The 22,305-nt window shown below is 47.6% G+C and overlaps 1 protein-coding gene across 1 annotated transcript in view; it reads right to left on the bottom strand.

Annotated features, from left to right (window-relative positions):
* Nucleotides 1–22,305, bottom strand: part of SLC24A3 (solute carrier family 24 member 3) — a 510,304-nt gene that overhangs the window by 14,459 nt on the left and 473,540 nt on the right. Inside the window, 3 exon segments of the mRNA XM_021078001.1 lie at nucleotides 12,626–12,738; nucleotides 14,149–14,263; nucleotides 17,015–17,181. Coding sequence (XP_020933660.1) covers nucleotides 12,626–12,738; nucleotides 14,149–14,263; nucleotides 17,015–17,181 — 395 coding nt within the window.

Genomic DNA, 22,305 nt, shown 5'->3' with positions numbered 1-22,305 from the left:
ATCTCGGCCTGAAGTTGACACAGTGCCTGTTCAACGTGGCTGGTTGTGGGGGGCGCTGGTGCTGGATGGCCCGATGGAAGCCGGGGAGGGAGCCAGGGCTGGACAAGTGGGGTGTCTTCATGGAAGGATGCAGAATGGTTCCTCCAACCCTCAGATGGAACCCGCTGCAGACTCACCACTTCCTAGGGCCCCGGACAGGGGTGAGGGGCATCAGCATCTGTGGGGCTCTGAGAACTGGAATGTGGGCGTCAGACCTCTTCCTTCCAGCTCCTCCTCTCTTCATGTGAAGCTGAAGTGTCATCGCAGCCTTCACAAGCAGAGCCCGACCTCCCTTCCAGCACAGACTCAAACCAGGGCTGGGTCAGGTCTCACGTTTCACCACAGTGACAACCCTCATGCTCCCGGGCCCAACTGGGCACGGTGGTCTCTGCGACATGATTTGCTTTGGCAACAGCACCCCAGTGGGGAGAGAAAAAAATCCTACTGTCCTCTCTCAGCTTCCTTCTGGCTGTGGTTTAAGTTCTTGAAGCCTCAGGTTCCTGAGCGGCAGAAGGGGGCTTAGCACAGCACATAGAGCAAGACTCTGACCCCTGCCTGCCTCACCCTGCATCTGCCTTCCTCTGTCCTCAGATGCAGCCCCCCACCGCTCAGGGTCTCTGGCACTTGCTGTCTTCTCATTCTAAAACATGCCCCCTGCCCTTCAAACACCCCACTTTTTTTTTTACCATTCACTGCTTAGCACAGAAACTACCTCCTTGCCATGTTGGGCACCCCCCTTTCTGTCACACGCCTGTCTGTCTTCATGGGCTCCCCCTCTCCGAAAATCACTCACGGAGATGTCAGTCATGGATTCTGTCCCCCTCAACCCGACGCACAGTCTGAGGGGGTGGGTCTGGTCGGCCTCATTCACTCTGTGTTCCCAGCATCTGTCCAAGTTCCCAGCACATAGTAGGTGCACAATAAGCACTGGTTGCAGAAATGATCCTTGTCTTAGGTTGTCAGAATTAGATGAGCCCATGTGTGCAGGGCATTCCTAGAGTGCCTGGCACATGGGAGGGACTCAATGAATATTAAGCTACTCTTCATGCTGCTTTGTTTGTCCCCTGCATTTTTCTCAGAGCAGCCTCTTCCTCCCTTCTTCTTTGCTCATGTGTCTTCCTCCCCAGGTGAGGTGGTGCTGACGGGGAAAGTTAGGGTCCGTCCATCCATCCATCCACCTACCCACCCATCCACCTACCCACCCATCCACCCACCTATCCACCCACCTGTCCATCCATCCATCCATCCATCCTTCTATCCAACAAATATTTCTTGAGCATATTATAAATACCAGGCACTGTGCTGGGCACAGAGAAATAAGAAATGTGTAAGATGGGCACAGTTCTGACTCTCAGGGAGAGCACCTCTCTGGGAAGACTCAGACAGAGAGGCAAAATAAGTCTGAATGGTACCTGGTAATGAAAACCCAGGAGTGACACCTAACCAGGTTTGGGAGCTTGCAGTTGACATCCAAGTCAATTCCTGAAGGATGAGCTGGAGAAAGAGACAATGGGAGCCCCTGCTATGGGTCCCTTTACCCCCTCTGTAAGTGGTCTGCTTCTAGAGAGCCATTTTCTGTGACCTGACCCCTAGCTTCTAGGGAAACCAAAAGACGGAGCTTGGTTGCGGCAGACAGGGCCACTATTTTGGCCACTACCTTGACGAGACAAAGGGCAGTCTGCATAAGTAACGTTTCCCAGGAAATTAAGGTCCACCCTTTTACATGCCAGCACTTTGACTGTTTTCGATAAAAACACTTCATCCTTAACCTTTTCTGGATGACTCAAAATTACTAGGATGAATATACAGTATTTAATGGGCGTGAAATACAGCAACACTCTCAGGACCTACTGATGCATGAGGATTGCTCACCCATAAAGCTGAGGAAATCAACCTTGCTCTCGATTTAAACAAGTAAAGTGTCTGCCACGTGGTCAGGCAATGGTGTAGTGCCGTACGAATGGCAAACCCAACGTGGACAAGGCCTTACACTCTGGCTCTAGCGGCAGAGAGGTGATGTGGATACATGGCAAAGTAGGAAAAGAGTGGGCCAATGGGGGTGTGGGAGGAGGCTACATGGTGTGCAGCGGGGGCCGTGTTTGGAAGGATAAGAGGAGTCAGGTAGGCGGGCAGGACGCAGGTGTTCTCATAGAGATTTCTGCCCTTGTTCAACACCCTCCCGGTCAAAAAGCTACAACCTAAGGCCACTTGTATCCGAGGGTGGGGGTTGATCACTCTGTCAGCTCACCTGGCTGCCTCTTCCTGCCCATTTATATTTTAGTTCTGGCTCAGGATGGAGACTTTTCCTGATAGTGAAGAGGATCACTATTTACAAGATAATGGGGTTCTAGAATACACTGTTTTAGGTGAAACAGTCGTGGGCTTCCTACTAGTTACTGAGTTGTGAATATTACTGAAAAATAAATGAACTAGAATTTTTTTTCCCCTTAGAACTGTAAAAGTTCAGGAGTTCCTGTTGTGGCTCAGAGGGTTAAGAATCTGACACAGTGTCTATGAGGATGCAGGTTTTATTCCTGGCCTCGCTCAATGGGTTAAGGGTCTGGTGTTGCCATGAGCAGCAGTGTAGGCTGCAGATGCAACTTGGATCCGGTGTGGCTGAAGCTGGGGTGTAGACTGCAGTTGCAGCTCTGATTTGACTGCTAGCCCAGGGACTTCCATATGCCACAGGTGTGGCTGTAAAAAAAAGAAAAGAATTTTAAAAGTTCAAAATGTAATCTCCTTTTCAACTAATGATACTGAAACAGCTATAAATCCAATAAATCCAACAAGAAAGAGTGAAGTTGGATCCCTACCTCACACCATTGGCCGAATGAAAGTTCCTTGATTTTTGTGGGGCTCATGAACTGTAGATTATATCACTGGATTTCTGGTTTCTTTCTTTCTTTCTTTCTTTCTTTCTTTCTTTCTTTCTTTCTTTCTTTCTTTCTTTCTTTCTTTCTTTCTTTCTTTCTTTCTTTCTCTCTCTCTCTCTCTCCCTCTCTCTCTTTCTTTCTTTCTTTCCTTCTTTCATTCTTTCTTTTCTCTTCTCTTTCTTTCTTCCTTCCTTCTTCTCTTTCTTTTTTTTTGTTTTTTTTTTTTGTTTGTTTTTTTAGGGCAGCATCTGTGGCATATGGAAGTTCCCAGGCTAGGGGTTGAATCAGAGGTATAGTTGCCAGTCTACACCACGGCCACAGCAATGAGGGATCTGAGCCACATCTGCGACCTACATCATAGCTCATGATCAAGGCCAGAGATTGAACCCACGTCCTCATGGACACTAGTCAGATTCGTTTCTGCTGTGCCATGGCAGGAACTCCCTGGATTTCTGCTTTCAAAAGAGAGACCTACATTAGATTTTGGCATCCCTGGAATAAATGAAGATCTCTGTGGCGCTGGTCACAGAGACAGCAGCATCTGGATGAAAATGAAACAGGAAACAGGACACATCCTTTTCTAGTCCTCCTACCCAAACATCTCCCCAAAGGGTAGGCACCCTCCTGTGTGCCACAGCTGTTCATAAACCAGATGTGGCCTGCTTCTTCTGCATTCCCCTTCTACTTCAAAAATGAAGGTGATCTTCAACAACAGAATTAGATGTGCTCCTTGTCCAATTCCAGCAGAATGACCAAAGTGACCCAGTTATGTCATCTGCAGATGGAAAATGTGAATTTGGGCCAAACATCTAATAGGGCCTGAATTTTTGTGTTCATGACATCATCTTGTCACTAGAGCTTGGAACCTGAAAAGGATATGTTTTCATGGCTGTGGGTGTTACTGATATGAGAATTATGTTTAATTCTCTGTTCTCTAAAGGGTGTTGGGAGGATGTCAGGAGATGAAAGGAGGCAGATCATTAAGAGATTATTTATGGCAGACAACCTGCCTGGTGAAGCTTCGAGTTCATGTTCAATCAGGAAGATTTCGAAGCTGGGAAGAGGAATTGGTTTACTTCCAGGGTGAGTTCTGAGTTTTGTTTTTGAATGTTTTTGATTTCCTCTTCCTTGATTGTACCCTTTAATCCCAGTAAAGAAAAAAATAAACAGAATGGATCTTAGGGACATAGGAAAGATTTGCATCCCCTGTTCCTGCCTGTCCAGTCCTCCCTGGAGAGAGTTAAAGTGGTAAAAATCCATAATTCATGGACCGATCTTACTGGTTATTTAGAATGTAGTTTCTGCTCATCTTTCTGCTGCCTGATTTTAGCCACCAGAGAAGACAGGAAGTAGTTGAAATTCATATAGGACTGAATTCTGCTTCTTTATAACTTTGATAAGAGGAAAGTGGGAAGGTGAAACAAACAGGAATAAACAGGTGGCATGTTGTTCATAATGAACTCAACAGATCCATACCCAGGACTCCGAGTGGGGTTCAGGGGCACAGAAGCCAAGCAGAATCTGGGGTGCCGATAAAGATGGGCAAAAAGGATGGATGAAGAAATGAAACGGCAGACTTTGTGCTGAGAGGAGCCAGTGCCTTTGGAGGGAGGGAGGAGCTATCCCAGACCCTGTAGGACCAGGTGGCAATGGTGTGTGTCCTAAGGATGCTGAGGTGGGCTCTCTGCAGGGCTTTTGCTTGGAGCAAGATATAGAGGTGCAAGGCTGGAGCTGAACTGGGCAGTAACAAGGGGAGGCTGGATGATGGAGACAGTAACCTCCCTTCTCCACCCTCTCCTCAGGCAGTACTGTCTCTCCTCAAAAATAAATCTTGGGGAGTTCCCGTCGTGGCGCAGTGGTTAACGAATCCGACTAGGAACCATGAGGTGGCGGGTTCGGTCTCTGCCCTTGCTCAGTGGGTTAACGATCCGGTGTTGTCATGAGCTGTGATGTAGATTGCAGATGCGGCTCGGATCCCGCGTTGCTGTGGCTCTGGCGTAGGCTGGCAGCTACAGCTCCGATTCGACTCCTAGCCTGGGAACCTCCATATGCTGAGGGAGTGGCTCACGTAAAGGCAAAAAGACAAAATAAATAAATAAATAAATAAATAAATAAATAAATAAATAAATCTTGGGAGTTCCTGCTGTGACTCAGCAGTACTGAACCCGACTAATATCCATGAGGATGTGGTTTGATCTCTGGCCTCGCTCAGTGGGTTAAGGATCCTGTGTAGGTCGCAGACATGGCTTGGATCTGGCGTTGCCATGGCTGTGGTGTAGGCCAGTAGCTGTAGCTCCAATCTGACCCCTGGCCTGGGAACTTCTGCACATGCAGCCCTAAAAGGCAAAAACAAAGCAAAACAAAACAAAACAAAACAAAACAAAAAAAACAAAAGCTGAACCAATTTTTTTCTTTTTTTAAGCACCTCTCCTGCCCTCACAGCTCATTCTGGGCCTGAAGCCTCCCTCTAAGTCATGAACAGCAGCTGCTGGCAATGCTAGTGCAACTGCACGGATGATAGAGGCCTGGCTTCTGTGTACTCAACACCTTTTTTTATGGTCAAGTATGGCCCCGAGGTGTGTGCTCTGAGGCTGCTCACCTTCTGACCTTGAACTTCCTGTGGTCGGAACATGGTGGAGGGAGGGAGGAGGGAGGCTGGGTTAAAAAAAAGAAAAGACTATTTGGTGCCACAGAGCCACCCCCAAAGCTCAGGAATGAAATCAGGACAAATGAGAATGGATGGAAGATTGTGATTCTGAAAATAATGAGGCCTGTATAAAGAGCTCCAAAATGTTCCTATTCGCTCTAACAAGTCCCACACTGGGAACACGGTCAAGAGAAATAGCCTCACATTTAAATATGGTTTGTTATTTCTTTTTGGTTTTGTTTTTTTGTCTTTTTAGGGCCGCACCTGCAGCATATGGAAGTTCCCAGGGTAGGGGTTGGATCAGAGCTGCAGCTGCTGGCCTACACCACAGCTACAGCAATGCAGGATCCTTAACCCACAGAACGAGGCCAGGGAACCTACATCCTCATGGATGCTAGTTGGGTTCGTTATTGCTGAGCCACCATGGGAACTCCTGTAAATATGATTTTATGGTCAATTTCTGTAGATCTTTAAACTCTATGAAACTGATGTACTAAGAAGTCTGTGGCATCATTCCTTATAACAGTGAAAATCTTTTTTTTTAATCTTTTGTCTTTTTAGGGCAGCAACTGTGGCATATGGAAGTTCCCAGGCTGGGGGCTGAATTGGAGCTGCAGTTGCCAGCCTACGCCACAGCCTATGTCACACCAGATGTGAGCTGCGTCTGCAACCTACACCACAGCTCACAGCAATGCCAGATCCCTAACCCACTGAGCAAGGCCAGGGATTGAACCCTGCAACCTCATGGTTCCTAGTTGGATTCGTTTCTGCTGTGCCACAATAGGAACTCCGCTTCTAACAGTGAAAATCTTGAAGTAGCATCAATGTCCAATAGCAGTAGCATGATTAAGTAAATTTTGGTATAATGAGGATATTAGCCTGCTTCTAGAGACAATGTTTCTAATGAGATTTTTAAGGAAACTATGTTTGATGTAAGAAATATTTTAAAAAGCAATGTGCAAAATTGTATAACGTGACCTCAGCTATGTCAGCCAATCTAGAGAAAATTAGGCAGAAATGTTAACAGTTGATGTTAACGGGATTCGACAACGTGTGGTTTTTATTTCATCCTCTAGGGCAGCAGCATCCCCTGGGCAGCTACAAGTCTTGTGTGGTTATACAAATTTAAATTAGTTAAAATAAAATTAAAATTACAAATTCAGGGCTTCCCTTATTCCAGCCACATTTCAAGTGCCTGCAAGTTTCCTGTGGCCAGTGGCTACTATATCTGAGAGGACAGCTAGAACATATCCATTATTACAGAAAGTTCTGTTGGGCAGGTACTGCTCTTGAGTTTTCTCTAATTAAAATGTCTCTAATTTTCTAGGAAGTCTCTGAGCTATTATTATAATCCGAAAAAAGGAATTAAAAAAGTCAAGTTTAGATTAGTGGACTGCAGGGAAAACCCAAGAGATGATTCTAGGAAAGGCAAAACAGAGTCAAGGAGACTTCTACTTAAAAGAAGCAGCGGAGTTCCTGTCGTGGTGCAGCAGAAGCAAATCTGACTAGGAACCATGGTTGCGGGTTTGATCCCTGCCCTTGCTCAGTGGGTTAAGGATCTGGTGTTGCCGTGAGCTGTGGTGTAGACTGCAGACCCGGCTCGGATCTGATGTTGCTGTGGCTGTGGTATAGGCTGGCAGCTGTAACTCTGATTTAATCCCTAGCCTGGGAACCTCCATATGCCTGAGGGGGCGGCCCTAAAAAGGAAAAAAAAAAAAAAAAAAGGAAGCAGCAAAACTTTAATGGCAGCTTAAACACTATGGAAGATACTGTTCTCAGATTGAGCTGTGTTCACCAGAAGCAGGGGTGGGGGGGTGTGACCACATGTGACCCAGAAAACGGAGCTTAGAGGTGGGATTAGTCAGTGTGCCCCTGGGTGGCTGGAGCAGAGGGGGTGCTTTGGGGGGCAGAGGGAGACCCCACACGGGGGTGGATGCTCAGACAGCGGCAGTGCAACAGCCCCAGTGGAAGGTTGTCCAGCAAACCCCTTTTGTTTGGATTTCGTTCTCAGCCTGACACCTGACCGTAGACACCACTACGGCTCACTCACATCTGGGTCTCTCTCCTTCGAGGCACAAAGCTCAACCCATGACCTGGATGCCCCTTGCATGGAAGTGGGCACATGTGACTTATCGGGACAATAGTTAGGGGCGGCCAGGACACACGCCACTTCCAGGTCTCATCAAAACCCGATCTGCATTGTCTTCCGTGCCCTCACCCTCTCGGCTTTCTGGGTGACTGTAGCGAAGAAGAGTAAGAGGGTAGAACCATCGTAGGGAATAAGCCTCAAGCCCTCAGTTCCTGCTTAAAGAACCATGGCAGCTTCCAGAATAGAAACATCTGCAGTGGATACTGAGCAAGAAATAAACCTTTTGTTGGGCTACCTCAGACAGATTTGGGAGTGGGTTGTACTATGGCAGTAGCAATGCTTACTCTGACAAATAAATTTTAACTTGACCTGCTATGGGGAAGGTATTAACGCAGCAGGTCTGATTAATCTTGCCTCCCTCCAGAGGAGCCTAGAACCATGACTGGCCCTTGGCTGATCCCTGGGAATGTGGCCCTTGAGTGTTCTTTATGTTACAGACTGATGATGTTGGTGTGTACACAGAAGCAACACGGGGGTGTTGGGGGCGGGGGGGCAGGCTGAGCCAGCTTGCCAGCATGTTCAGCAAGCTTTACTATGTGTAACTGGTGTCTGTGCTGGGATTCTGAATGTTGTTACCATGGCAGTTCATGTAGCAAGAATGCACCTACCTGACCAGCCCTCCCCAAAGCCTCAGACGTCATCTCTAGCGCATGTCTCTGTAGCCTGGGTGGAGCAGGATTTGGAAGCCTGCACCTGACCTCTCTGGACTTCTTACTTTCCTGTGGCTTTTACTCCAAAGGCTTTGATCTAATAAACCTTAGCCATGACTATGACCTTCTATAGGGAGTCCTACGAGTACTGCTGCTGAGTTAGTGAACTCAAGGTAGTCACGGGGCTCCCCAGATACCTCCCACATGAGATCCTTCTCCAGGAAAAGAGAGAACAAGTATGCTTTCTATCTGGCACTTGGATATCTTACTATCATCTTCAGGCATTCTAGCATGTACATCAAACTCTTGTGAACTGGGTTGATGTGAGTCCATTCATCAGAATCTGACAATGACCTCACTGTTAGGAATCTTGGGAAGATTATCTGGAGTCCTGTGACCACCCAGTGGATAGTGCCCCTTTAACGGCTAACCTAGATGACATTTCTTCAGTCTCTCTTATATGCTTCACATAACATGTGATAAGATGAAGCAAGCTGACATGATTGAGGCCAAGAGCTGTAAGCGAGGTAGAAATAAGGGCTGTGGAGAGAGATCCCATTTGGCAGGGGTGGTGGTGATAGGGTCTAGGAAGGAATCCTGAATGAAGTGGCATTTGAGACAGACACAGAAGAGGAAAAGCGATGGGGAGTGTGCATCTGAGGCAGGGATGCTAGAGGACAGACATCAGCAGGGGGAGCACAGGACACTTCCAGGGGCCGTGAGTCTGTGGGCTCTGGCTCAACTCTGTGTAATGTCCAAGACAGTGGACAGTTGGGAGGTTGGTGTTTAGGGAGCATTGCTGGGGGACCACTGAGGGCTGATGAATATCTGTTTACTTTACAATCACTTGAGGCTAAGTGGTCCTACCTGGGCTTAGGGACCAGGATCAAAACTCACGCTGTTAATCCCACTCCTGGGCATATACCTGGGCAAAAATCTAATTCAAAAAGATATATGTATCCCTATGTTCATAGCAGCACTATTCCCAATAGCCAAAATATCCAAGACATGTAAACAACCTAAATGTCCATTGACAGAGGAATCAATAAAGAAGATGTGGTACCTATGTACAATGGAATACTACTCAGTCATAAAAAATGAAATAATGCCATTTGCAGCAAAATGGATGCAACTAGAGGGTCTCATACAAAGTGAAATAAGTCAGAAAGAGCAAGACAAATACCATATGATATCACTTATATGTAGAATATAAAATATGGCACAAGTGAACTTATCTATGAAACAGAAACAAACTCACACACATAGAGAACAGATTCATGGTTGCCAAAGGGAAGAGCAGATGTGGAAAGGATGGACTGGGAGTTTGGGATTAGTAGATGCTAACTAGTATATAAAGGATGGATAAATACAAGGTCCTACTGCACAGCACAGGGAACCATATTCAATATCCTGACATAAACCATAAGGGAAATGAATATGAAAAAGATTGTATATAAATAACTGAATCACTGCACTGTACACCAGGAACTAATACAACATTGTAAATCAACTATACTTCAATAAAATAAATTTTTCAGAAGTCATTAAGGGAAAAAAACAAGAAAAAAATTAACTCATAACCCCCACCATTAACCTCTAATAGAAAACTGAGTAAAGGGCATAAAGAGATAACGATGCTACAGAAGAACCCAAAAGGCCAATATATGTAAAAAAGAATATTCAGTCTCTCTGGTAACTAAAGAAAGATCAATTAAAACACAGTTAAAAAAAACTCATGCTGTTGAATCTCTCATAAAAGTCAACAAAAACATCACTCTGTAAATCCATATATCACATAAGTTTGACTGTTTATCATTGTTCAGCAATTGTTGAATGAGCATCACATGATCTGGTCCTGCCTCTCCCCCAGCTACATCTCACGCCTTGCGCCCTCATGCTCTCTAGTCCCCTTACACTGGACTCCTGTCTCTCCAACAGGCCAAGTGCATTCTTGCCTCAGGGTCTTTGCACCTGCTGCTCCTTTTGCCCGAAATGCTTTTGCTCTGTGCTGCCCAGTTTTACCCTGGCCGTCTCTCTCTCGCTGTCTCTCTCTCTCTCGCTGTCTCTCTCTCTCTCTCTGTCTCTGTCTCTCTCTCTCTCGTTATTCAGACTTCACCTCTTAGAAGCAGCTCTCCCAGACCCCTGAGGGTCAGGTGACGCAGTCTCTCTCACCATGTCAGCACCCAGCTTCGCAGACGACAGAGAAAAGACCTCAGCCCTCGGGACACATCCTGCTTCCTTCCACCTCCTCAGGCTCATCTCTACCCTCTGGCAAAACCTCCCAGCCAGCAGCTAACTTCCCATGAGCCAAAACTGTGTGCAACTCCCTGCACGGTTTTCAATTTCATTGAAACTGGTTGGACACACCTTCCTCAGCAGAAACAGCCATGCGTGGAGCAATTCTGGACTTTTTTTTTTTTTTTTTTTTTTGATTCATCCCAGGTTCACAAGGATGGCTCAACATACACAAATCAATCAACGTCATAGACCACATTAACAAAAGAAAAGTAAAAAACCACATGATCATCTCAAGAGATGCAGAAAAAGCATCTGACAAAGTCCAACATCCATTCATGATAAAAACTCTTACCCAAGTGGGTATAGAGAGAACATACCTTAACATAATCAAAGCCATTTATGGCAAACCCACAGAAAATATAATACTCAATGGAGAAAAGCTGAAAGCCTTCCTGCTAAAATCTGGAACAAGACAAGGATGCCCACTCTCACCACTGTAATTCAACTTAGCATTGGAAGTCCTGGCTAGCAATCAGACAAACAAAAGAAATAAAAGGCATCCAAATAGGAAGAGAAGAGGTAAAACTGTCACTGTATGCAGATGACATGATACTATATATAGAAAACCCTAAGGACTCAACCCCAAAACTACTTCAATTGATCAACAAATTCAGCAAAGTAGCAGGATATAAGGTTAACATTCAGAAATCTGTCACATTTTTGTATACTAACAAGGAAATATTAGAAAAGGAATACAAAAATACAATATTTTTAAAAATTGCACCTCAAAAATCAAATACCTGGGAATAAACCTGAGCAAGGAGGTGAAAGACTTATATACTGAGAATTTCGAGACTTTTTAATTTTTTTTTTTAATTTTTAGGGCCACACCCGTGGCATGTGGATGTTCCCAGGCTAAAGGTTCAACTGGAGCTGGAGCTGTCGGCCTATGCCACAGTCACAGCAACGGGGGATCTGAGCTGCATCTGCGACCTACATCACAGCTCACAGCAACACCAGATCCTTAACCCACTGAGTGAGGCCAGGGATCGAACCTGCGTCCTCATGGATCCTAGTCGGGTTCACTACTACTGAGCCATGATGGGAACTCCCCGAGACTTTTTTATCATCTGATAAAATGAGCCACAGCAATTTCTTTAGAATACACACTTATGACACAGACAGACCAAAGCAGTGCTCAGTAACACATGCAGTGGAGCACCGGGCACCAGGTTAGGTGTGAATACTTCAGAGGCATAGTACGGTTTCCTTCCAGATACAGACAGAAATCTCTAAGTGGAGTTTCTCTTTGTCTCTGGTCACCATCTGGGACAGAAATAGCCATGAGCAGGGGCGGGGGACACTTTGTTTTGACAAGTTAGGAAAGAGCATTGAAATCTACCTGGATCCCGTGTCACCCACCTGCAAATCTGCCTGGAGTTCAAGGTCAGCTTAGCCTTGAGAAAGACCTCAGGGGACCCCCACTGCAGGGGCCAACTGTCACCAGACCCTTGGCAGACAAGGCTTTGTGCATTTTCTGTCCCTCCCTTCGTGAACAGAAATATTTTGCATGTAAAGCAAATCCACAGAGTGGGGGATGGCAAATTAGGGTCCACCGGCTGTTTTTGAGTTCAGAAGGGCTTTTCCATTTTTCATTGGTTGAAAAGATTCAAAAGCATGATAACATATCGTGACATGTGAGAATTACATGAAACTCAATTTTCATTTTCTGCAAATAAAGTCGGACTGAACCAGCCACGCCAGCCACGTCCATCCACTTGCCATCATCTGTGGCTGCCTTTCGCCCACACAGCAGAGCTGAGCAGTTGTGACAGAGACCATCCGGGTCTTAAAGCCGACAGCACTTACCATCTGGCCCTTACGGTCAACGCCAGGAAATCATTTACTGGCTCTGCTTCTGAGTCCTAACTGTCCCCATAGGCCCGATCTTTAAGGACATTGTCTGGGAGCATTTCTTTGAGACAAAGTCATGTTGGCCAAGGCCATGAGAAGCAGAAAAAGCACTTACGTAGGAGCCGTAATCCACAGCCAGGGTCTGCAGGGCCCAGGGCAGACCGAGGCCGATGAGGATGTCAAAGACATTGCTCCCGATGGAGTTGGACACGGCCATGTCCCCCATGCCTGCAACGACAAGAGGTCACTCGAGTGAGGGAGGTGGTCCCTGGGGGCGCGCTGGCCCATGAAGACTCATCCCAGCCTTTGGCCTGACAGCCAGAGACCTGGAAGGCAGGTGTGCCAGCCCCCGTGCTCCCAGGCCACCACTGTAGGATGGTGCCGGCTGTAAAATCATCTACTGAGTATGTGTTTTCAATAGAATAGAAAGAAATATACATGGTTTAACTGTTGACTTTACTTCAAATATGATCACTGGTTTTAAAAAAAAGTTCTCTTGTGGTGCAGCAGGTTGTGGGTTAAGGATCCGGCGTGGTCACTGCTGTGGCTCAGGTCACTTCTGTAGCACAGGTTTAATCCCTGGCCCAGGGACTTCCACATGCCGTGGATGTAGCCAAAAAAAAAGAAGAAAATATGATCAATGATTAAATGTGATTCAAGAAAGCAAACATGGTTCCAAAAATTTCTAAAACATCTTATAGAAAGGTCTATAGGGCTCAGGTTCACAACCCCTACAGTTCAGTGATATCACCCAACCGCTCTCACTGTATCCAGTTCTTCTTCTAAATGCTTGGCCATGTTAAGAAGAATAATCTAACCAGCAGAATTTGGGGAGGACCAGTGGAAGACAATGGCTAAGGGTCGCAGCTACCTTTGTATTTGCTGAAAACACATTTCTGGCACAAATCGGGCATGTGAGCGAGAGGGGGGCTGGGGAGGCCACGGCCACCTGGGAAGGCAAACTCCGGTCTTAGCTGTGGGGAATGGAGGGTCTGTCACACACCGAAGAGTGAGTGACCTCTGGCAGCTGACACTTTGAGCTGTTTCCTGGTCCATAAAATGGGTGTGTGTGCATCACTACTCCACAGAGTTGCGTGTAAGTTCAACAAGATAACATGCCTAGGAGTTCCTGCTGTGGTGCCATGGGTTAAGAACCTGACTGCAGTGGCTCAGGGTGCTGTGGAAGGCATGGGTTTGAGCCCTGGCCTGGCACAGTGGGTTAAAGGATCTGGCGCAGCGGAGGATCTGATTCCGTCCCTGGCCAGGGACTTCAATATGTTGCCTTTAAAAAAAGAGAAAAAGGGGTAACGTGCCTAAATGGCTTTGTTCAGTGTGTGGCACTATCCTGTATTTATTGCTATTTTTAGTAACAGAAGTAATACAACCCAAGTTGGATTACATGTGGGTGCTACCTAGAAAATGTCTCTGCCTTCCTGCAGGGTGGATCTTCTGGCTTCTTTCCCTGGTTATTCTGATGCCAAGAAGCCTTTTGGCCAACGATGTTGCCCACGGCTCCTTCCCAGCCGGATTTGGTGCCCTGGTAACTGCCACGTGGCCACCTCCCCACCCCTGCCCCCAGCCAGCCCCCACCCAGTAGGAAGGCCTTCCTTCCCCGTCCCTACCCACTCCAGGCCCCACCTTGTCTGGCCACGATGAGGCTGGCCATGCAGTCGGGCACGCTGGTTCCGGCCGCCAGGAAGGTGATTCCCATGATGACATCAGGAATTCCCAGCGTGTAACCAATGATTGTGACCTGGAGGCGGTGGGAAGAGGTGGTGAGCGGAGGCAGGCACCAGCCCCGCCAGCCCAGGACTCTCTGACCAAGAAGCAGAGAAGCCCGCTCTGTGGGCGGACTCTCCTGGGCCGCGTCTGTTCTGCATCAAGACAGAGGGCAGGAAGGGCTCCTGGAGCAGACGGGGCTGTGCATCAGGGCCAGGATGCACTAACGGAGGTTATGCTTTCCCAGCAAAGCGTGGCCTCTTTCACCTGTTCCTGTGGGCGAGGCAGGTGGCTTGAGAGAGAAGAAACGGAGTTTGTGGGAAGAGGCAATACTGGGGCAGTATCTGAACTCAGGACCTTCCGGGGAAACTGAGAAAGCATGGCTGGGAATCTCATCATCCACGCTGCAGAATGAGACTTGACAAGAAGTGGAAAGGGGCTGATGTGCATCCACCATCCAGTCCTGTGGGAACAGCCACAGGCAGCTGATTCCTTTCCTCCCTTTCCTGGAAGCGTGGTAACATCGCCTCCATCCACAGCATCTTCTGCTCCATAAGGGCTCACGTTGGCACAGAGCTATGTGATGTGTGTGGGCTTAATTTCTTTAATTCTCACCGCAACCCCACGGAGTAGGTGCTGTTACTATCTCTGTCCTTCGGATGAGGAAATGGAGGCACTGCCTGAGGTCCACACAGCACGGGGACCTCAGACAGCGCCTGAGGAAGTGGCACAGGGGCCATGCTCACTAGACAGCAGACCCACCTGCACTGGCTGCACCTCTATTCACAAGGGTGTGCGGGTTGGTGGATGGGGGGTGGGAAACAGGTGATGCCTGCGGCATTGCTTCCATTATGTAAACGAGCCCATTCTGGCCCTAATTTCCAGATGGACAAACTGAGAGGTAAGAGGGGTGTGATGGGAGCAGGTGGCAAAATTGAGGGAGCCGGAAGAGACCAGTTCAGTACACTTGGCCTCAGGAGGGGGTTGCAGGCAAGCGCTGAAACGACTGATTAGGTCGTTCTGGGGGCCACTTGCCCTCCCACACTCTATAAAATTACAAGAAATGCAAACCACAAGCAGTCAGTAGCTCCTTCAGGCTGGGACCAAAAGAGACAGCTCTGCTGAACCCTGACATAGCTCCCTCCCTGTCCAAAGGTTAAACCCGCTGGGATGCCTGGTGTGACCCCTTTCAAACATGAGAACCCATCTGTCCAGTGTGGAACTGAATTTGCATGGCCCTGGGCTCTCTGCCCTCCGCTCTCCAGGGATGAAAGTGAGACACAGAAACAAAGCTTTCTCTTGGTCATTCTAGAGCCTTTTGTGAAATGGAGCCACAGAGTTCTGGCTGACCCTTGCTTTTCCTTTCTGACCCTCGGCGGGGTCCCTGCAGGAAGCAGTTTGGCTCCGTGGGCCCTGGCCTGGGAAGGAGCCGCTGTCCTGCTGCTGGTATTGTTACCATGGTTACGGCTGAGCCTGGAGTTTTCAGGACGTGATCCTCCAGGTGGTCTGGGGTGGGGGGTTGTTCTCCTGGTTGCCCCTTCACTCCCGACCATTTGCCAAGGGTTCTCACAACCTCCCCCGAAGCCGGAGGAGCAGACAGATGGAGGGTGAACCTCAGATCTGTCAGCTACCTGTATGATAGTGGACTTCAGAGGAAACCATTGGGCCCCCTGGAGGTCAGGGACACCAATGCCATTCCCCAAACCTGGCACCCCATAACGTTCAATGAAAACATTAATGAGCACAGGATGAGGGGGAAACCCTGGCTCTAAGATTTGGATTGAAAAAAACCAGTGATCTGTCTGTGATGCTGAAGGCAAGGAATAATTATGAGTTAGGCTTATGCATTCATTCTTACCTCCAAAATAATCTTTTCAGAAACTTTTTTAAGCTCTGGAATGTAATTCTCCAGAATTTAGACTGCATTTCTACCCGACACTCAAGCATGATTAGATGGGCATCATTTTGTCGTGGCTTCTAACTTCTGCCCAGCTCCAACTCCAATGAATTGGGTTCACTTCCCAGTTAAAAAGGAGCCTCACACATGGGCGGTACTGTGGATGGCTGGGTTTCCTAGAACAGCTTTGGGGCAGAGGCTCTTTTGAGTGACAGCCCCCCAGCCAATGCCAATCCCTGAATCATTATTATCAAGGGACTCTTGAGCAGTCACCAGCTCCAGTGACCTCCTTCTCTGGTTGCACAAACAGCTGAGATGGGGAAGTGACAATGGTGGATGGGATTACCTCTCTCCAATACCTCACACCCTCCTCCAGCCGGCTGCCCGTGACTCTGCTGTTCTTCCCATGAGAGTAGGTAGGGTATTTCTCCCCCACTCCCATAGTGTGGGCTTGGCTGATGGAGCGTGGGTGGAAGTCCAGCCAAGTTCCTCAGAGGCACCTGTGTTTGCCCTCTTGCATCCCACTCATCTACCATGAGAAGTATTCCCCAGGTAGCCCCTGGTCCAAGGAAAATGAGCAAACACAAGGAGTAGAAGTGAGCCCCGCTCTGCTGCTTGAATCCAAGGTAACCCCACAGGAGCTGGGAGCAGACAACTTAACCAGTGTCTGCTATGATCAGTCACCCCTCGGTCTACCTGCTGACACCTGAGCAGGAGGACATATGCTTGTGACTCTAAACCACTGAGGTTGGGGCTGGTTGTTACACAGTATACTGTGGCAGCAGCTGACTCATACAGTTATGGACTGAAACCCCCAACCCTGCTCCCCTCTGCTTGGGAGTGCTTTTCTCTGAAGAGATGGGACATTGCATAAGGTCCTAGACTCACCATCCAAACCATCATGTAGGAGAAGGCTGCGATCCACAATGTGGAGGAAGCGAAAGTCACCATAAACCACTTCTCCCAGCGGGGTTTGTTGCAGTTGGGGACCGTGAAGTACAAGACAAAGCTCAGGGGCCAGGTGAATGCCCATTTCACTGTTTCCAGTTTGCCAGCTGGGAAAATAACAAAGGCAAAAAAAAAAAAAAAAAAAATCAGTGAGGCCCATTTCTCTGCTCCACCCTCCACACGGCTGTCCTTAGGCATCTGCATCCTAACAGAAGGCCTGTGAAATAAACCTGATGTGTTGCTCTTTTCCCCAAAGAACCAAATGGCTTTCTGTGGCCAACAAAACCATGTGGAACAGAAACTAACCACTGCCCACCTGCTAGTTAGGCCTCAAAATTGCCAGGATGAGTCACTTCTGAGTAATACAGGGCTGGGAGGGTGGTTTGGCAAAGGGAGCTGGGTGGTAAAGGATGAGGAAGGTTCTCAGGACACAAAAGGGGCAGGGGCCGGGTGTGGGGGTGGGGTGGAGGTGGGAGAGGGGAGGTATAGACAATCAGCTTCCTGTGGATGGGCAACCACATCCCAGATTGCATGGTGTCAGCAGTCACAGCGCCACCTAGTGGAGCTTCTCAACATTACCGGCCAACTTGCTGAAATCTTGAAAGATGTTCTGAAAGCTCTCAAGGTTGTTAAAACACAGCTTGAAGGTTTGCATCCCAAGCGGCTATGGATTTGCAAATTAAGAATTTCTTCCGGGAGTTCCTGTTGAGGCTCAGCAGGAAACAAATCTGACTAGTATCCCTGAGGATACTGGTTCGACCCCTGGCCTTGCTCAGTGGGTTAAGGATCCAACATTGCCATGAGCTGTGGCATAGGTCACAGACATGGTTCAGATCCCGTGTGGCTGTGGCTGTGGCTGTGGTGTAGGCCAGTAGCTTTAGCTCTGATTCGACCCCTAGCCTGGGAACTTCCCCTGGCTTCCTAAGGGGACTTCTGCTCCCTCGCCTGCCTCACCTCTACCTGCTTGTCACCCACAGCCAAAGCGAGTCTCAGAAAGCAAACTGTTCCAGAACCCACCACTAGCTTTCATAGCCCTCAGAATAACACTGCATCTTCCCACCCCGCATCACTGACTGATTTGAATCCTGCCTACCCCTCCCCATTTACACCCCACCTCCTGCCCAGACTCTTTCTGCCTCAGGGCCTTTGCACTTGTGGTTCCCTCTGTACAGATCTTGGGGCTGGAGCTGTCCTGTTTCACAGGCCACCTCCTAGCTCAAGTGTCACCAGACCTCTCAGATCACCCAATCTAAGTAGGACCCCCATCCACCCCATTCTTTGTTTTCCTAGCATCTGCATGTATCTGCTTCACAGCAAATGTTTTCTTTCTTTTTTCTTTTTTTTTTTTTTTGGTCTTTTTGCCTTTTCTAGGGCCGCTCCCGTGGCATATGGAGGTTCCCAGGCTAGGGGTCCAATCAGAGCTGTAGCCACCGGCCTATGCCAGAGCCACAGCAAAGTGGGATCTGAGCCACATCTGCGACCTACACCACAGCTCATGGCAATGCTGGATCCTTAACCCACAGAGCAAGGCCAGGGATCGAACCTGCAACCTCACGGTTCCTAGTCGGATTCGTCAACCATTGCGCCATGACGGCAACTCTGCAAATGTTTTCTTTCTGAAGTTATCAGGTTGATGTGCTTCCTCACTATTTTCAGTTGCCCTCGAATTAGACTCTAAACTCTCTAAGAACAAGTATTTTTTCTAGCCTGCCCACCACTGTTTTGATGCTACAAATAGCGCAGGGCTTACATCACATGCTACATACACATTAATATAAATATCAACAGTTGTAACATTACTACAAACAATCTAATATGACAGACCAAAAGAAATGATTTGTATTTGAGAATCTAAGGGCATCCTGCTCACAGGTGCACAGTAAGGCAGAGAGAACAGGTAAAGACGGGGAAGACCCTTCCCGTTAGCTGCTATGCATCTTGTTAGGTTCAAGGTTTGGAGACAGTAAAGTGAGCAGTGAGCCGCCTGCTGTGCTTGGCTGGATGACAAAGCAACGAGAGGACCTGAGAGCTTTTGCGAGGAGCTTCCAAACACCGTACCATCCAGAGTCTTATATCCCACATGCCTCCTGGAATTCTGCACTTTTTCTGGTCCCTGCGCCAGGCTCATGAGGCATGAATCACTGGCCTCCCAGTCTTCCTGAGGCTCCAGGGACAGAGAGAGAGACTGGTTCCTTTAAAACACACACTTAACCAAAGTCACAAGGAAACATGTGAATGAGAAGAGAAATGACATCCATTTGGCTCCCCTTTTTCAGAAAACAGAAAAGAGAAGAAAATGAAGTCAAGACTATGGGTGGAAGAGTTTAGAAAGGGATACTGATGAGAGGAAGCTGTGGCAAGCAGCATAAGTTTGCACCAATGAGTTTTGAGGTTTTTTTTTTTTTTTTTTCTGTCAGCTGTTTCAAAAATTCTGACTTGGAGTTTCCATCGAGGCTCAGCGAATAATGAACCCGAAGTACCCATGAGGATGCAGGTTCGATCCCTGGCCTTGCTCAGTGAGTTAAGGATCTGGCGTTGCCGTGAGCTGTGGGGTAGGTTGAAGACCGTGGTTCAGATCCCGCGTTGCTGTGGCTGTGCTGTAGACCGGCAGCTTCAGCTCCGATTTGACACCTAGCCTGGGAACCTCCACATGCCATGGGTGTAGCCCAAAACGACAAAAAAGAAAAAAAAAATTCTGACTTGACACTTGACACTGGGAGAGCATTATATCTTGAAAACAGTTTTCCCCATTATTGAGGATGATATGCTTTAAGTGATAGCTCCATGGTAAAACAACAAACAACACAGAAATCAATGAGTATCATCTGGAAATAACTTTTTCCCCCCTTTTTTGGTTGCCCCATGGCATATGGAGTTCCTGGGGCCAGGGATTGGATCCGAGCTGCAGTTGTGACCTACACTGCTGCTCTGGCAATGCTGGATCCTTAACCCAGTGTGCTGGGCTGGGGATCGAACCTGTGTCCCAGCGCTCCCAAGATGCTGCCAGTCCCACCGTGCCTCGGTGGGAACTCCTGGAAATAACTTTCAAATGTAATATAACGATATAACTGCTCCAGCAAACTGAGCAGTGCAGAAATGTGCTGTTTAAGTGAGGCCGAGGAGCAAGGACAGTCTGAAAAGGACGGTCGTGTTTTAGCTTGTCTAAATTTCCATTTCTGAATAAAAGCCTAAAAATTGTTTCCGTTCCTCTTTACATCAACAGAATTTCTAGATATTTTTCCAGCTTTTGTTCCACTGCCATGTAGTCTAAATAGAGTCCCCGCTCCCCAGTGGGGGGACTGGCCTATTCATTAATTTAACAAATATTCACTGAATGCCCACTTGGCCACTGCATGCCGGCCCTGCTCCAGATGCTGAGGATCCAGCAGAAAGTTAAGTAAACAAGACACCCTGCACCCAATATAGCAGCAATTATGTAACCTCTTGAGAGTCGGCCGGCCAGTCAGGAGATGAAGTAAGGGCGTGAGCTGGGGACTCACAGAGCACAGAGCATCACTCTTCCTAAAGAGCCAAAGTCTTGTTCCTAAGTTATAGTCCTTTAAACATTTATTTACAAATTTTTATTACTTTTAAAATTTGCATTGAGTTATAATTAACACACAATATGATACTGGTTGCAGGTGCACAACATACTGATTCAACATTTGTATTCACTGTGAACCAGTCACTGCCTTGAGACCAGTTACCATCTGTAACCAGACTAAGTAATGATCCTTATCAAGTTTTTTTTTTTTTTTTTTTTCTGCTTTTTAGGGCCACAGGGACAACATATGGAAGTTCCCAAGCTAAGGATCCAGTCCGAGCTACTGCTGCTGGCCTACGCCACAGCCACAGCAATGGAGGATCCAAGCTGCATCTGCGACCTACACCACAGCTCACAGCCACACCGGATCCTGAACCCACTGAGCGAGACCGGGGATGGAACCCACATCCTCATGGATACTAGTCGGGTTTCTTTCTGCTGTGCCACAATGGGAACTCCTTTACCAAGCTTTTTAGGAAGCTTAATGCTATTGGGTGGAGAAAATGTCAACACTCAATACTGTAGATCTTGGGCTAAGTATATAAATTTGTTCTAATTATATAGGCAATTAAAAATGCACACAGTGTTAAAATAGAAAACAGAAAATAACTCCACCTGGGATAAACATGCTAATATTTTGGTGTATTTCTTTCCAGTTTTTGTTCCAGGGGATGTGTGTTTACTACATATACAAGTAGGTGTTTCTTAGAAGAGATAATAATCTATGCACAATTTATATGTATATAGGCATGTATATACATATACTATGCATAGCTGTATAAAAATAAATATATGCATGTGAACTGTACATATGTGATGTGAACATATAAACATAGCCATGTTAACATGTGTATACATTTATAAAATATACATTAAATATATATTTGTATATTAACACACAATAATTAAATGTTTACAGTACACATAAAGCATGTTATATGCACACACTATATCAATCATACATCTTCACACAGTATATATTTGCACATACACCTATATTTACATGTTCACACATATATGCTCATGTCCCATACATTCCTGTATTTACATACTGCCACATAATTGCTTACTTGTTAACTATATGCACTATGGCCATGTCCTGAGGGTAGAAACACAGGGAACCCAGGCCCTGGCAGGACCGCCGAAGGAGAAAAACCCATCCTCATCCTTCTTCAGGCCAAAGGAACTTGATGTGAAAGGGCCCTCGAGTGCCCTCTGCTGGCCTGTTGCGCCCTCCGCCTGCACACGGACAGGAGGAGACGGCCCTGCCCCGGGAGAACCTGGCTGGACAGACGGCCCCTAGCCTTGAATAGAGGTTCCTGAGTCCAGAAATGGGGTGTCTCAGCAGCTGGGGGAGGAGAACTAGGCGCCATAAGTGGATAAGCCTGTTCTCCATTTCGGGGGCGGAACCTGGTCCTGAACCTGTGCCATAGAGGAGCCATGAAGATGGCTGGTGGGGCTCCAGCCCTGCAGTGGCCCAGGCTCCAGGCCTCTAGAAGCCCCCACCCCCCCAGTGGCCCACAGACCGGCAGCATCGGCATAACCTGGGACTTGCTAGAAATGCAGAATCTCAGGCCCCACCAGACGTCCTGGATCAGAGCCCAGTCTATGGGGAGGATGCCCAGGTGAGAGGGGCTGGTGTAGGAGAACTCGGGATCCCACTTCCCACACCAGCAGCTCAGGGCTC

Source organism: Sus scrofa, chromosome 17 (assembly GCF_000003025.6).
Source record: "Sus scrofa isolate TJ Tabasco breed Duroc chromosome 17, Sscrofa11.1, whole genome shotgun sequence".
Lineage (NCBI taxonomy): Eukaryota > Metazoa > Chordata > Mammalia > Artiodactyla > Suidae > Sus > Sus scrofa.
The sequence above is the reverse complement of the archived record's forward strand: the minus strand, read 5'-3'. Positions and strand labels throughout refer to the sequence as shown.